General features: G+C 41.8%; 1 protein-coding gene across 1 annotated transcript in view; it reads right to left on the reverse strand.

Moving 5' to 3' along the window:
* Window positions 1–15,368, reverse strand: part of ltn1 (listerin E3 ubiquitin protein ligase 1) — a 74,663-nt gene that overhangs the window by 43,686 nt on the left and 15,609 nt on the right. The window contains exons 8-16 of the mRNA XM_083634523.1: window positions 7,652–7,842; window positions 5,006–5,153; window positions 4,286–4,543; window positions 3,227–3,538; window positions 2,583–2,804; window positions 2,385–2,426; window positions 802–991; window positions 452–691; window positions 204–357 (exon numbers count right to left, since the gene is read on the reverse strand). Coding sequence (XP_083490649.1) covers window positions 204–357; window positions 452–691; window positions 802–991; window positions 2,385–2,426; window positions 2,583–2,804; window positions 3,227–3,538; window positions 4,286–4,543; window positions 5,006–5,153; window positions 7,652–7,842 — 1,757 coding nt within the window. The remainder of the gene's footprint in view (window positions 1–203; window positions 358–451; window positions 692–801; window positions 992–2,384; window positions 2,427–2,582; window positions 2,805–3,226; window positions 3,539–4,285; window positions 4,544–5,005; window positions 5,154–7,651; window positions 7,843–15,368) is intronic.

Genomic DNA, 15,368 nt, shown 5'->3' on the forward strand with positions numbered 1-15,368 from the left:
AACATCTCAGACTGTACAAAAGTAAAGACGGAGAATAGAGGATCTTTCTGCAGAATGCGTCTTATATAAAATAATAAAAAATAAAATAGCTACAGGCATGAAATCACAAAGCTGCCAAATCACATGCAGAAAAATCGGAAAAGAACAACCACCACATCATCTCTGAGCATGAGGGACTGTTCTGCTTAGGATCAACAAATTACCTTTTCATGTCCAGAAGGGCGGTGAGTAGTTGGTTCTTTACCCAGAGGGCTGCACTGTGCAAGAAACCACCTTCCCTGACCTCATACTCAGAGTGCTGGACCAACGATCGGACCCCAGCTACACACACCTTCCTCAGCTTACCTAAAAGGGAGTCTTTCAGAGCAAGACAGACAAAAATTAGCTCTTTAGCTTACCCGACAATTACACGTGTGTGTGTGTGTGTGTGTGTGTGTGTGTGTGTAACTACCAGACAGGTGTGTGTGCGTTTGATCCTGGGCGGTGAGTTGGAAGACAGTGAGCAACAGTTCCTCGGCAGAGGCGAGGAGGAGACAGTCTTGTACAGATGAGAAGAAGGTGGAGGCCACGTCACAGATGAAGGAGACAAGTGGCTCCATGTTGCCCGCATCTGACAGACCCTTAGTCTCAGACAGAGTGGCATGGAGCTTCTCTAGGATCTTCTCCATGTACACCTCCCCTATCAGAGGCTCTGCGTGTGTAAAACAAAACAGTTGGAAAGACGATTAGTTTAGGCGGTTGATACGAAAATCCACAAATTATTTAAATGAAAATGATCTGCTTGTTTGTGTGTGTGTTCACCGTTGTTGTGGTGCTGAGATAGGACCAGGCTGATCAGAGTCCAGCTGTGGGTGCTTTTAGGAGAAGTAGAAGTGGAGTAGCTCCCTCCCACCTTGCACAGCTCCTCAGCCAATCCCAGGAGCTGCTCACCCAGCACCGAACCTTTTAACCAATCACGACAGCTCCTCAGAGTCTCAGGGTCTGCGCATGCCTGGCAGGAAAGAGAGCAGAAATGTTTTAGAAATGTAGTTGATAGGGGTGTCACGGTACACAAAAGTCACGGTTCGGTACGTACCTCGGTTTTGGGGTCACGGTTCGGTACGAATACGGCACGGTACGAAAACGGGGAAAAAAAGCAACAAATCCCAAATTCTGTTTTTTTCCCTTTGAATATGTCTGAATTCTGCTTTTTACGCTATTTTTACCATCAGAAATAGTGTCTAATATGTGGGAATGAATAAATGTCCACTATTTAATAAGATCTAGGCAATCCACACAAAAAGGTTTTACTCTAGAGCAGTGATTTTCAAAGTGTGGGGTGCGCCTCCCTCTCAGATGTCTGTATTCCAGCTGTTTGACAGGGCAAAGGCATTTCCCCCCACTTTAAATCTTTATTGTACACAAGTTTGTAAACAGAGCGCATGTGTGGAGTAGCCTAATACCCCCACCAACCCCTCCCCCTGTTGTATTTGTTTTATGTAGCATTTGCGTTTGATGTAAGCACTCATTTGGAATCCTATCTAAAAGCGGCCACTAGGCGGCAGTGTTTCTTTAGTCAACATCAAAATACCTGTTGTCATGTTGTCATGTTCAGAAGAAGAATAAAACGGCAGAAGAAGAAAAACTTCTAAACCTCGTTGAAAGATACCCCCACTGTCTGACAGACAACGGGGTGGGTTTCACTTTCCCAGTAAGTATGGGAAAGAACCCTGTCAGCGCCTTAACGTTATTGGATGTGAGTTTTGTTTAGCATAATATGATTACGTTCGGTCATCTAATGGATTATTGGAACATGACAAGGAGTCATCGCCTCTTCCTCACCGCAGCTTGCCTGTCTGCATCCGCAGATGTCTGCTTGACCGCATCACTCATCCCACGCGATGTATGTTGCTTGTTTACAAGTTAACAGCTTTGTCAGTGTTATGTAACGTTTAGCCGCAACGCGCAACTATAAAGGACTTTGTCGCGGCTACGTAACGTTACATTGGCAAGCTTACCTCGTTGGCTTGATGTTGACAGAATTTGCAAAACAGCTTATCGCCACAAAACGTCCCATTCTGTGAACGCGGATTTCTATGGCCCTTGTGTTGTTTTGGTGTGTCTTCTTCTGTGGCGTTTAATTCAATTAAATTCAATGCCGTTCAAACAGCGTTTAGGTGCTTCTGGATTTGACGTATTCGTCGTGTCGTTTCATGTACCGTGAAACGAGGTACCGTGAGGGTCGTACCGTAAACTCACGGGACGAATACATGTACCGTGACACCCCTAGTAGTTGAATGTATAGATAGTGGTAGATAACAGACTTTGACAGGAAACAGAATAACAGGAAAAGCTAATATTAACAATTTGTACAAATGTACTGGGGGGGGGGTCGTTCTACGTACCCTTTGTATGATTTGCAGGATAATTCCCCACTGTAGATCCATCTATAGAGGAAGCAGAGTGAAGAGCACAAATGTATATATATAAAAAAGAGAACAACTGATTCTTCAACACACTGCACATAAGGGACATAAAACAACATCAGTAACCAGTTACAATGCAACATGTTAGAATGACCCGACGTCAACATGGCACGTTACCGTGGTGATGTGGTTGAGGATACGGGTGGTCTCCTGCTGGCTGCAGCAGTAGAGCGAGCTGAAGACCATCTCCACCAGGTGGTCGGTGTCTGTCCGTCCGGTCTCGGCCAGCCACACCACCACCCGCTCCAGCAGGAAGCGCATTGCTGGGTTTTTCAAAGTGTCCACCTCCTCACTCTGATCGCCCTCCTTTGTCATCTTATCGTCCAATTCGACCAACATCTGAGGAAAGTACAAAATTCGGAGAAAGAAAGACTTAATTGCTTCAGTAAAAGATAAGGGCTGTATAACTTTTATCCCTTTCAATTAGTCTGTGTAACCCATTGTATTTGTCTATGAAATATTCTTTAATTCATTTAATAATTTAATTGTATAAGTTATAGGAAAATTATACAGAGCACTTGCATCACAGTAATAGTCACACATATTCATATAAAGATGTTCCACACCTTAATTTACAAGAGCAAAATAATGTTTGACAATTTCACAGATTTGTCCTTTACAAGGATTAATTGATAAGGCGTTAAAAATCCTGTGACAATTAGTCGACCCAGAATTCCTTTAATCAGAGGCAGCCCTGCAAAAGATATAAAATGGCTGAAAATGAAAATACTCTTTTATCTATAATCGTCAGCGTGGCTTACGGTGAAGACCCTGGGCGTGTGGAAGGAGCGCAGCAGAAGGGAGAGGAAGAGGAGGTGTCGCTCCGAGTTTTTTTCATTCACGTACACCAGACACAGTTGTGCCTGCTGGCACACCACATCCTCCAAATGTTGGGTCTTCAGGGAACCCGTGGCCTTCTCAAGCCCGAGCTCCGACACCGACAGGGCAGGTCTCTCACTGCCGTCCCCCTCCATTCCACCTTCCTCCCTGTCCTCCAGCTTGGAGAAACAGATCTTGACAGATTTCTTCTTCTGGCCCTGCTTCCCGTTGACTCTCTCAGGGTAACGCATCACCTGGAGGAATAAAGGGACCATATTAGATGAGCCATTCTACTTTATGCACACTGGCCAATTCTTTAGACACTACACCAGGCCACCAGTAGGCTTGGGCCAATTTTTGATAATATCGAATATCGCAATATTTCCAGAATACCGCGATTTAGAAAATTGGTACATTTCTGAAATTTTTGGGACAGTCTTGCACAGTCTGCCCTGAAGCCAACCCTTATCTCACTGCTTACTGTACATTATTGGTACTGTTAAGAGTGTTGTATTTGTCGCTGCAAACGTAGAGGTAAAGAAAGGAGGTGAACAGCATATCAACCTCAGTCCTTTATTCATACTATTCATACTAATCATAATATGTAATGTATGTACCTGACACCATACAATACAATAACAATAGTATTGTATATTGTGATATTTGGGGCGGGACTGCAATGGATTAATTGATTGATTGAGCTGCTGTGCATTTAGGGGCAGGTTGTTCCATCACACGGCCTGCTACAAAGGTGTGTGAGATCACTCTCATTTAAAGAATGAATGAACTGATGAAGTTCTGTCTGTTCTGTCTTTTGCTAATTAAAAATGAACCATTGAAGTAAGTGTGCAGTCTATGGATCTGTAATCCTGAAAGGTTTTTATCCGCTATATTTAAATTTGGATAACTCTTAGCCAACAGCCATACTGACCTGCCATTCAACATGGAGAGTCCTCAAGAAAAAAACCTGAGAACCACATAGTCCCAGTACCCACACTCACCTGCAGCAGGGTGGCCACACCTTCCAGTGCCTTTGGATCTGCGTCTTCATCATCTGCATAACGAACAAACAAAAGACTAAGCCCCTCCCAGAAATCTGCCAGAAGCTTATCAAAGACGGCCTCGCCGCCATTAGATCCGCTCTCATTATGTAAGCCTGCTCTCTTCTCCCAGGAAACGAGCATTTCAGTGACCAATATGAAAAGAGGACCATTCTTAAGGGAGGGGTTTCCAAGAGCCCTGTCCAATAGCGGTAAGAGCTGCAAAGAGAGCAAAACAATGTTAAAACGATGTTGGCTTTTTCATAGATTTAAAACAGTGTTTCTCAAACTTTTTCAGACCAAGGACCACTTAACCAATAAAAAGAAACTCGGGGACCACTTAACTCCCAAAACATCCCCAAAAACAATAGGCCTACTACTGCAAATGTAGATTACAAATTACAGGCTGATTAAATGACAAATAGCATTAAGGCTGTACAGGTAATACAATTTCTGGCTTCCCACAATTAGGAAAACAAGATAACCGATATAAAAAATATCTACAATTTATTTTAGTCCATTTACCTTTTTTTTACATTTATTTCTAAAAAAGGGAAAAAAGATAAATCTACTCGTGGACCACTAGGGGGCGCCCACGGACCAGTGAGAGTTGAGAAACACTGATTTAAAATGATGCAGGCATTTCGAGAGAAAAAAGTAGAAGCAAGTGTCTGGTCTCACCTGCTGTGAAATAAGCATGATCCGTATTAGTCTGTGATCCTCCTGCTCTTCTGTGTTGTGCAGTATGCTGAACCTCAAGCACTCCACCGCTGCAGTCACTATAGCTGCACTTTCTGACGGACTTGTCAATGCACGCTCACTAGATAAACTGAGACAAACACACATACTCAAATTTAAAGACTGAGATCCAGGACCTGTCTCACACTCCCAAACACATGTGGACACACACGCACACACACACACACATTGATTGATTGATTGATTGAAGACTTTATTGACAATGAACACATATATACATGTCATACATACATACATAGGCCCACCATTATCAAAAGGATGAATGCAATAAATAATATAAAATAAAATAAAACTCACTGTCCATTTTTAAGTCTTCTCTTAAAACTCACTTTTATCGTCTGGCATTTTATTGATTATTGTTCTTCTTTGTTTCTTTTATTAGCTCTTTTATGTTTTTTATTGATTGCTCTTGTATTGTTTTATGCTCTATGTTTTATCTTTCTGGTTTTATTTAATTTTTATTTGGAGGATTTTATCTGTTAACACATTGAGTGCCAGCGACGCCAAATGGCGTCAGGAGAAATTTACCGTAGGCTGCCAGCGACGCCAAATGGCGTCAATAACTACAAATTCATATTTTGACGGGGGGATGTCGATCTAAGCCTCTTCCATCGCCTCTTACAATATGGGAGCTATTGAATGTGTCTAACCTATTTTACAGAACCCTTAGGTGGCGACAGTGCCGTCCCGATTAGACAAAGGCCAGGAGAAAAGAGAGAAGAAGTCATGAGGAAACGGAATACGGAAATAGCATCGATATGCTTGAAGCATAACGTTAGCTGTGCCTGTGAACAGCAGTCATCTGCTGCCACAATTGAGCCCCATCCGTGTCCGCTGCGATAGTCCATCCATATGATTTAGTTGCCGACACGGCGACACCAGCGTCTTTCTGAAAAGTTACATTATTCTCAGCTGGGAGCCGAGGACACGCTGTAAAAAAGCGGGGAGATGCAGGCAGCGGACTTTTCAGTGCAGATCAAACTCAGAGCAAACCGCAGCAGAGACACGACTCCTCCCACCACGGAGGAGGAGGAGGAGGGGGGTGGGGCACGCAGGGCACTAACAGCATACAACCATTGACAGTACACACACACCCAGGCAGCAGCAGGCTCGATGCATAGAGAGCAAACAAGCTAGAATAGGCTATCTGATGCCCACCAGCAGTAAATCAAGACCAGCAAGAAGGTGTAGGGTCTGCGCACGCAGGGGCCAGTGCTGCTGGTTGCAGCTAAAACATATTATTTGGCCAAACAAAATTCCTTTGTTTTCACTCTTTTATTGAAGGAAATTATTTTTGAGGTGTCATTATATCAGAAAATATTAGCTTCAGAGTCAATGATGTGCTTGAAATGTTTAATTTCACAAAAGGCTCATTATCTCAGCTTCAAGAAAAAAATTGCTGTTTTTGGCTAAATCAAGCTATCTTCTCCGGCTCATAACTAAAGAAGGGAAAATGGGATCAATAAACTTTTTTTTGCAGATGATAGAAGAGAGTCTCCTCGTTCTTTGTGCGTGTTCGGTGTTTACATAGTAATATCACACAATATTCTGTGGGCCTCGAGAAATCACTGAAAACGCTCTGAAACTCTGGCACTGGGAGCGTCCGTTCTCCAAAAGTGGCTGGCACTCAATGTGTTAATCTTGCTCTGTTCTGTGACATTGTTTATGTTCACTTTTATAACTGATCTGCCTGTGAAGCACTTTGTAACGGCTGTTTTGAAAGGTACTATACAAATAAAGTTATTATTATTATTATTATAAAGCTGACAGCTTGTTTCCATTGCGGTCCTTTAGCAACATGTCTGAGTGGAATATGTACTGGTGAGTGGATGCCTGTGTGTAATAGTAGAGGTGCATGGTGAAAGTGCACTTGTCAGAGCCTGTGGGTACAGCGTGGGTGTGCCTATACCACGCTTACCACGGGGAGGACATAGGGACAATAAATACAATCAAAGATCAATGAAATTAGTATTAAAAAACTACAATTAAAATATACTGCTCAAAATCTAATAAAACCCAAACCATTAAAATACAATAAAATCAATAGGATTAATCAGAACTAATATAAGACAATTTAAACTCAGCTTCTGTTTCTCCTGATCCAGCTCTTTACCGATGATTGAAATGAGTTTTAGGGGTTTATTGACTTAGTGTCTGCTGGTACACTATTCCAAAGTACTGCTGCTGAAGAATGAAAAGAGCATTGACCTATGCATCTCTTGCACCTAGCTGGAACTATGTCGGTAGGGCTCCCTCTAGTGCCGTGACCATGTACGTCACTGACCTTGGTAAAGTATTTGCAGAGGTATTTTGGAACAACATTATTGATCATCCTGTGCACCATGCATAGTTTGATCTGTGCTACTCTCTCTTCTACTCTGAGCCATTTAAGGCTGTTGAAATGAGACTGTAGAAGGGGAGTCCTGGGATGCAGTTGTAAAATGAGTCTAACTCATTTGTTTTGTGCTGTCTGTAGCCTATTTTTCACACGCACTATTTTCGCTCGCGCGCACGCGCACACACACACAGACAAACACACACAAACAAACAAACAAACAAACAATTTACCCTTGTATGAGTGAGGTGAAGAAGGTGGTGTAGAAATCCAAGGCCGGGTCAGAGACGTCTTGGGGCAGTTTGCTGAGGAGGGGCATCAGGTTGGGATGGAGCGCTGTAGCCATGCCTTTACCACCCTCCTTCAGAAGAGCCCAGAGTTTGGGCAAGAAAGCCTTCCTGGAATTAACATGTGTCCAGCAATCCTGCAATAGAAACACCAACACACGCTTACAGGGACAGTAGAGACACTGTGAAGTCAAAGTAATATCAACACATGCTTACAGGGACAGTAGAGACAACGTGAAGTCAAAATAATATCAACACACGCTTACAGGGACGGTAGAGACAACGTGAAGTCAAAATAATATCAACACACACTTACAGGGACGGTAGAGACAACGTGAAGTCAAAATAATATCAACACACACTTACAGGGACGGTAGAGACAACGTGAAGTCAAAATAATATCAACACACGCTTATAGGGACGGTAGAGACAACGTGAAGTCAAAATAATATCAACACACGCTTACAGGGACAGTAGAGACAACGTGAAGTCAAAATAATATCAACACACGCTTACAGGGACGGTAGAGACAACGTGAAGTCAAAATAATATCAACACATGCTTACAGGGACAGTAGAGACAACGTGAAGTCAAAATAATATCAACACACGCTTACAGGGACGGTAGAGACAACGTGAAGTCAAAATAATATCAACACACACTTACAGGGACGGTAGAGACAACGCAAAGTCAAAATAATATCAACACACACTTACAGGGACAGTAGAGACAACGTGAAGTCAAAATAATATCAACACACGCTTACAGGGACGTAGAGACGTGAAGTCAAAATAATATCAACACACACTTACAGGGACGGTAGAGACAACGTGAAGTCAAAATAATATCAACACACGCTTACAGGGACAGTAGAGACAACGTGAAGTCAAAATAATATCAACACACGCTTACAGGGACGGTAGAGACAACGTGAAGTCAAAATAATATCAACACATGCTTACAGGGACAGTAGAGACAACGTGAAGTCAAAATAATATCAACACACGCTTACAGGGACGGTAGAGACAACGTGAAGTCAAAATAATATCAACACACACTTACAGGGACGGTAGAGACAACGCAAAGTCAAAATAATATCAACACACACTTACAGGGACAGTAGAGACAACGTGAAGTCAAAATAATATCAACACATGCTTACAGGGACAGTAGAGACAACGTGAAGTCAAAATAATATCAACACACGCTTACAGGGACGGTAGAGACAACGTGAAGTCAAAATAATATCAACACACACTTACAGGGACGGTAGAGACAACGCGAAGTCAAAATAATATCAACACACACTTACAGGGACGGTAGAGACAACGTGAAGTCAAAATAATATCAACACATGCTTACAGGGACAGTAGAGACAACGTGAAGTCAAAATAATATCAACACACGCTTACAGGGACGGTAGAGACAATGTGAAGTCAAAATAATAACACACGCTTACAGGGACGGTAGAGACAATGTGAAGTCAAAATAATAACACACGCTTACAGGGACGGTAGAGACAACGTGAAGTCAAAATAATATCAACACATGCTTACAGGGACAGTAGAGACACCGTGAAGTCAAAATAATATCAACACATGCTTACAGGGACAGTAGAGACACCGTGAAGTCAAAATAATATCAACACATGCTTACAGGGACAGTAGAGACAACGTGAAGTCAAAATAATATCAACACACGCTTACAGGGACGTAGAGACAACGTGAAGTCAAAATAATATCAACACACGCTTACAGGGACGTTAGAGACAACGTGAAGTCAAAATAATATCAACACATGCTTACAGAGACAGTAGAGACACCGTGAAGTCAAAATAATATAAACACACACTTACAGGGACGGTAGAGACAACGTGAAGTCAAAATAATATCAACACACACTTACAGGGACGGTAGAGACAACGTGAAGTCAAAATAATATCAACACACGCTTACAGGGACGGTAGAGACAACGTGAAGTCAAAATAACACCAACACACGCTTATAGGGACGGTAGAGACAACGTGAAGTCAAAATAATAACACACGCTTACAGGAAAGGTAGAAACAACGTGAAGTCAAAATAATATCAACACATGCTTACAGGGACGGTAGAGACAACGTGAAGTCAAAATAATATCAACACATGCTTACAGGGATGGTAGAGACAACGTGAAGTCAAAATAATATCAACACATGCTTACAGGGATGGTAGAGACAATGTGAAGTCAAAATAATATCAACACATGCTTACAGGGATGGTAGAGACAACGTGAAGTCAAAATAATATCAACACATGCTTACAGGGATGGTAGAGACAACGTGAAGTCAAAATAATATCAACACATGCTTACAGGGATGGTAGAGACAACGTGAAGTCAAAATAATATCAACACATGCTTACAGGGACGGTAGAGACAACGTGAAGTCAAAATAATATCAACACACGCTTACAGGGACGGTAGAGACAACGTGAAGTCAAAATAATATCAACACATGCTTACAGGGACAGTAGAGACAACGTGAAGTCAAAATAATATCAACACACGCTTACAGGGACAGTAGAGACAACGTGAAGTCAAAATAATATCAACACATGCTTACAGGGACAGTAGAGACAACGTGAAGTCAAAATAATATCAACACATGCTTACAGGGACAGTAGAGACAACGTGAAGTCAAAATAATATCAACACATGCTTACAGGGATGGTAGAGACAACGTGAAGTCAAAATAATATCAACACATGCTTACAGAGACAGTAGAGACACCGTGAAGTCAAAATAATATCAACACATGCTTACAGGGATGGTAGAGACAACGTGAAGTCAAAATAATATCAACACATGCTTACAGGGACGGTAGAGACAACGTGAAGTCAAAATAATAACACACGCTTACAGGGCTTACAGGGACGGTAGAGACAACGTGAAGTCAAAATAATATCAACACACGCTTACAGGGACGGTAGAGACAACGCAAAGTCAAAATAATATCAACACACGCGTACAGGGACGGTAGAGACAACGTGAAGTCAAAATAATAACACACGCTTACAGGGACGGTAGAGACAACATGAAGTCAAAATAATAACACACGCTTACAGGGACGGTAGAGACAACGTGAAGTCAAAATAATATCAACACATGCTTACAGGGACAGTAGAGACACCGTGAAGTCAAAATAATATCAACACATGCTTACAGGGATGGTAGAGACAACGTGAAGTCAAAATAATATCAACACACGCTTACAGAGACAGTAGAGACACCGTGAAGTCAAAATAATATCAAGTTCAAGTTCAAGTTTATTCATATGTCCCAGAAGGGCACTTTGGGTTGCAGCAGAGCAAAAAACGAAACAGTCATAAAATCACACAAGACTCGAAATAAAACATGAAAACAAAGTGCAGACACAAATAGACCATAAAACTATAAAAAACATAAAAGACCATAAAACCATAAAAACAAAATGGAGACACAATAGACCACGACATAGTGCAAAGTAAGTTCAGTTCAAAAGTGCCAGTGTAGTTTAAAGTGCATTAGAGACCGATAAGTGCAAAATACAAGGCAGTCTAAGAAGGAGACTTAGCCACACAGCGCTACATATTACAGAAAGTAAATGCTACAATATAACTATTGTATGGTAGAACATAAATAAATAAAAACATCAAATGGATGTTACATTACTGTATGTTCTCTTAAGTAGCATTTAAAGCTCGAATTGAAGCAGGCACAAAGGAATTCCTATATCTATTTTTCTTGGCCAAGGGAGCACGAAGACGAAGGCCAGATGGAAGCAGCTCATATTCAGAGCACAGCGGATGGGCATTGTCTGAGCAGATAGCCCTTGCTTTTTTCAGCAACTGCATGTTGAAAATGTGGTCTAGGCTCCTAAAATGGATTCCGGCAATTTTTGAAGCCGTTTTCACGATTCTCCCTAGGGAGTTCCTATTCTTGATGTCGAGGCTGCCATACCAGCAAGCAATAGAGAAGGTGATCACCGATTCAATGAAAGCGCTGTAGAACAATTTCATCAAGGTCTTGTCTACCTGGAATTTGGCACACACTTACAGGGACGGTAGAGACAACGTGAAGTCAAAATAATATCAACACACGCTTACAGGGACGTAGAGACAACGTGAAGTCAAAATAATATCAACACACGCTTACAGGGACGGTAGAGACAACGTGAAGTCAAAATAATATCAACACATGCTTACAGAGACAGTAGAGACACCGTGAAGTCAAAATAATATCAACACACACTTACAGGGATGGTAGAGACAACGTGAAGTCAAAATAATATCAACACACGCTTACAGGGACGTAGAGACAACGTGAAGTCAAAATGATATCAACACACGCTTACAGGGACGGTAGAGACACCGTGAAGTCAAAATAATATCAACACACACTTACAGGGACGGTAGAGACAACGTGAAGTCAAAATAATATCAACACACGCTTACAGGGACGTAGAGACAACGTGAAGTCAAAATAATATCAACACGCGCTTACAGGGACGGTAGAGACAACGTGAAGTCAAAATAATATCAACACACGCTTACAGGGACGGTAGAGACAACGTGAAGTCAAAATAATATCAACACACGCTTACAGGGACGGTAGAGACACCGTGAAGTAAAAATAATATCAACACACACTTACAGGGACGGTAGAGACAACGTGAAGTCAAAATAATATCAACACACACTTACAGGGACGGTAGAGACAACGGAAGTCAAAATAATATCAACACACGCTTACAGGGACGGTAGAGACAACGTGAAGTCAAAATAATATCAACACAGGCTTACAGGGACGGTAGAGACAACGTGAAGTCAAAATAATATCAACACACGCTTACAGGGACGGTAGAGACAACGTGAAGTCAAAATAATAACACACGCTTACAGGGACGGTAGAGAGAACGCGAAGTCAAAATAATATCTACACGCGCGTACAGGGACGTAGAGACAACGTGAAGTCAAAATAATAACACACGCTTACAGGGACGGTAGAGACAACGTGAAGTCAAAATAATAACACACGCTTACAGGGACGGTAGAGACAACGTGAAGTCAAAATAATATCAACACACGCTTACAGAGACAGTAGAGACAACGTGAAGTCAAAATAATATCAACACACGCTTACAGGGACGGTAGAGACAACGTGAAGTCAAAATAATATCAACACACGCTTACAGGGACGGTAGAGACAACGTGAAGTCAAAATAATATCAACACAAGCTTACAGGGACGGTAGAGACAACGTGAAGTCAAAATAATATCAACACACGCTTACAGGGACGGTAGAGACAACGTGAAGTCAAAATAATATCAACACATGCTTACAGGGACAGTAGAGACAACGTGAAGTCAAAATAACACCAACACACGCTTATAGGGACGGTAGAGACAACGTGAAGTCAAAATAATAACACACGCTTACAGGAAAGGTAGAAACAACGTGAAGTCAAAATAATATCAACACATGCTTACAGGTACGGTAGAGACACCGTGAAGTCAAAATAATATCAACACATGCTTACAGGGACAGTAGAGACAACGTGAAGTCAAAATAATATCAACACACGCTTACAGGGACGGTAGAGACAACGTGAAGTCAAAATAATATCAACACACGCTTACAGGGACGGTAGAGACACCGTGAAGTAAAAATAATATCAACACACACTTACAGGGACGGTAGAGACAACGTGAAGTCAAAATAATATCAACACACACTTACAGGGACGGTAGAGACAACGGAAGTCAAAATAATATCAACACACGCTTACAGGGACGGTAGAGACAACGTGAAGTCAAAATAATATCAACACAGGCTTACAGGGACGGTAGAGACAACGTGAAGTCAAAATAATATCAACACACGCTTACAGGGACGGTAGAGACAACGTGAAGTCAAAATAATAACACACGCTTACAGGGACGGTAGAGACAACGCGAAGTCAAAATAATATCTACACGCGCGTACAGGGACGGTAGAGACAACGTGAAGTCAAAATAATAACACACGCTTACAGGGACGGTAGAGACAACGTGAAGTCAAAATAATAACACACGCTTACAGGGACGGTAGAGACAACGTGAAGTCAAAATAATATCAACACACGCTTACAGAGACAGTAGAGACAACGTGAAGTCAAAATAATATCAACACACGCTTACAGGGACGGTAGAGACAACGTGAAGTCAAAATAATATCAACACACGCTTACAGGGACGGTAGAGACAACGTGAAGTCAAAATAATATCAACACAAGCTTACAGGGACGGTAGAGACAACGTGAAGTCAAAATAATATCAACACACACTTACAGGGACAGTAGAGACAACGTGAAGTCAAAATAATATCAACACATGCTTACAGGGACGGTAGAGACAACGTGAAGTCAAAATAATATCAACACATGCTTACAGGGACAGTAGAGACAACGTGAAGTCAAAATAACACCAACACACGCTTATAGGGACGGTAGAGACAACGTGAAGTCAAAATAATAACACACGCTTACAGGAAAGGTAGAAACAATGTGAAGTCAAAATAATATCAACACATGCTTACAGGTACGGTAGAGACAACGTGAAGTCAAAATAATATCAACACATGCTTACAGGGACGGTAGAGACACCGTGAAGTCAAAATAATATCAACACATGCTTACAGGGACAGTAGAGACAACGTGAAGTCAAAATAATATCAACACAGGCTTACAGGGACGGTAGAGACAACGTGAAGTCAAAATAATATCAACACAGGCTTACAGGGACGGTAGAGACAACGTGAAGTCAAAATAATATCAACACACGCTTACAGGGACGGTAGAGACAACGTGAAGTCAAAATAATATCAACACACGCTTACAGGGACGGTAGAGACAACGTGAAGTCAAAATAATATCAACACAGGCTTACAGGGACGGTAGAGACAACGTGAAGTCAAAATAATATCAACACACGCTTACAGGGACGGTAGAGACAACGTGAAGTCAAAATAATATCAACACAGGCTTACAGGGACGGTAGAGACAACGTGAAGTCAAAATAATATCAACCCACGCTTACAGGGACGGTAGAGACAACGTGAAGTCAAAATAATATCAACACACGCTTACAGGGACGGTAGAGACAACGTGAAGTCAAAATAATAACACACGCTTACAGGGACGGTAGAGACAACGTGAAGTCAAAATAATATCAACATACGCTTACAGGGACGGTAGAGACAACGTGAAGTCAAAATAATATCAACACACGCTTACAGGGACGGTAGAGACAACGTGAAGTCAAAATAATATCAACACAGGCTTACAGGGACGGTAGAGACAACGTGAAGTCAAAATAATATCAACCCACGCTTACAGGGACGGTAGAGACAACGTGAAGTCAAAATAATATCAACACACGCTTACAGGGACGGTAGAGACAACATGAAGTCAAAATAATAACACACGCTTACAGGGACGGTAGAGACAACGTGAAGTCAAAATAATATCAACCCACGCTTACAGGGACGGTAGAGACAACGTGAAGTCAAAATAATATCAACACACGCTTACAGGGACGGTAGAGACAACGTGAAGTCAAAATAATATCAACACACGCTTACAGGGACGGTAGAGACAACGTGAAGT

This window comes from Poromitra crassiceps (genome assembly GCF_964638095.1).
Source record: "Poromitra crassiceps genome assembly, chromosome: 1".
NCBI classification, from domain to species: domain Eukaryota; kingdom Metazoa; phylum Chordata; class Actinopteri; order Beryciformes; family Melamphaidae; genus Poromitra; species Poromitra crassiceps.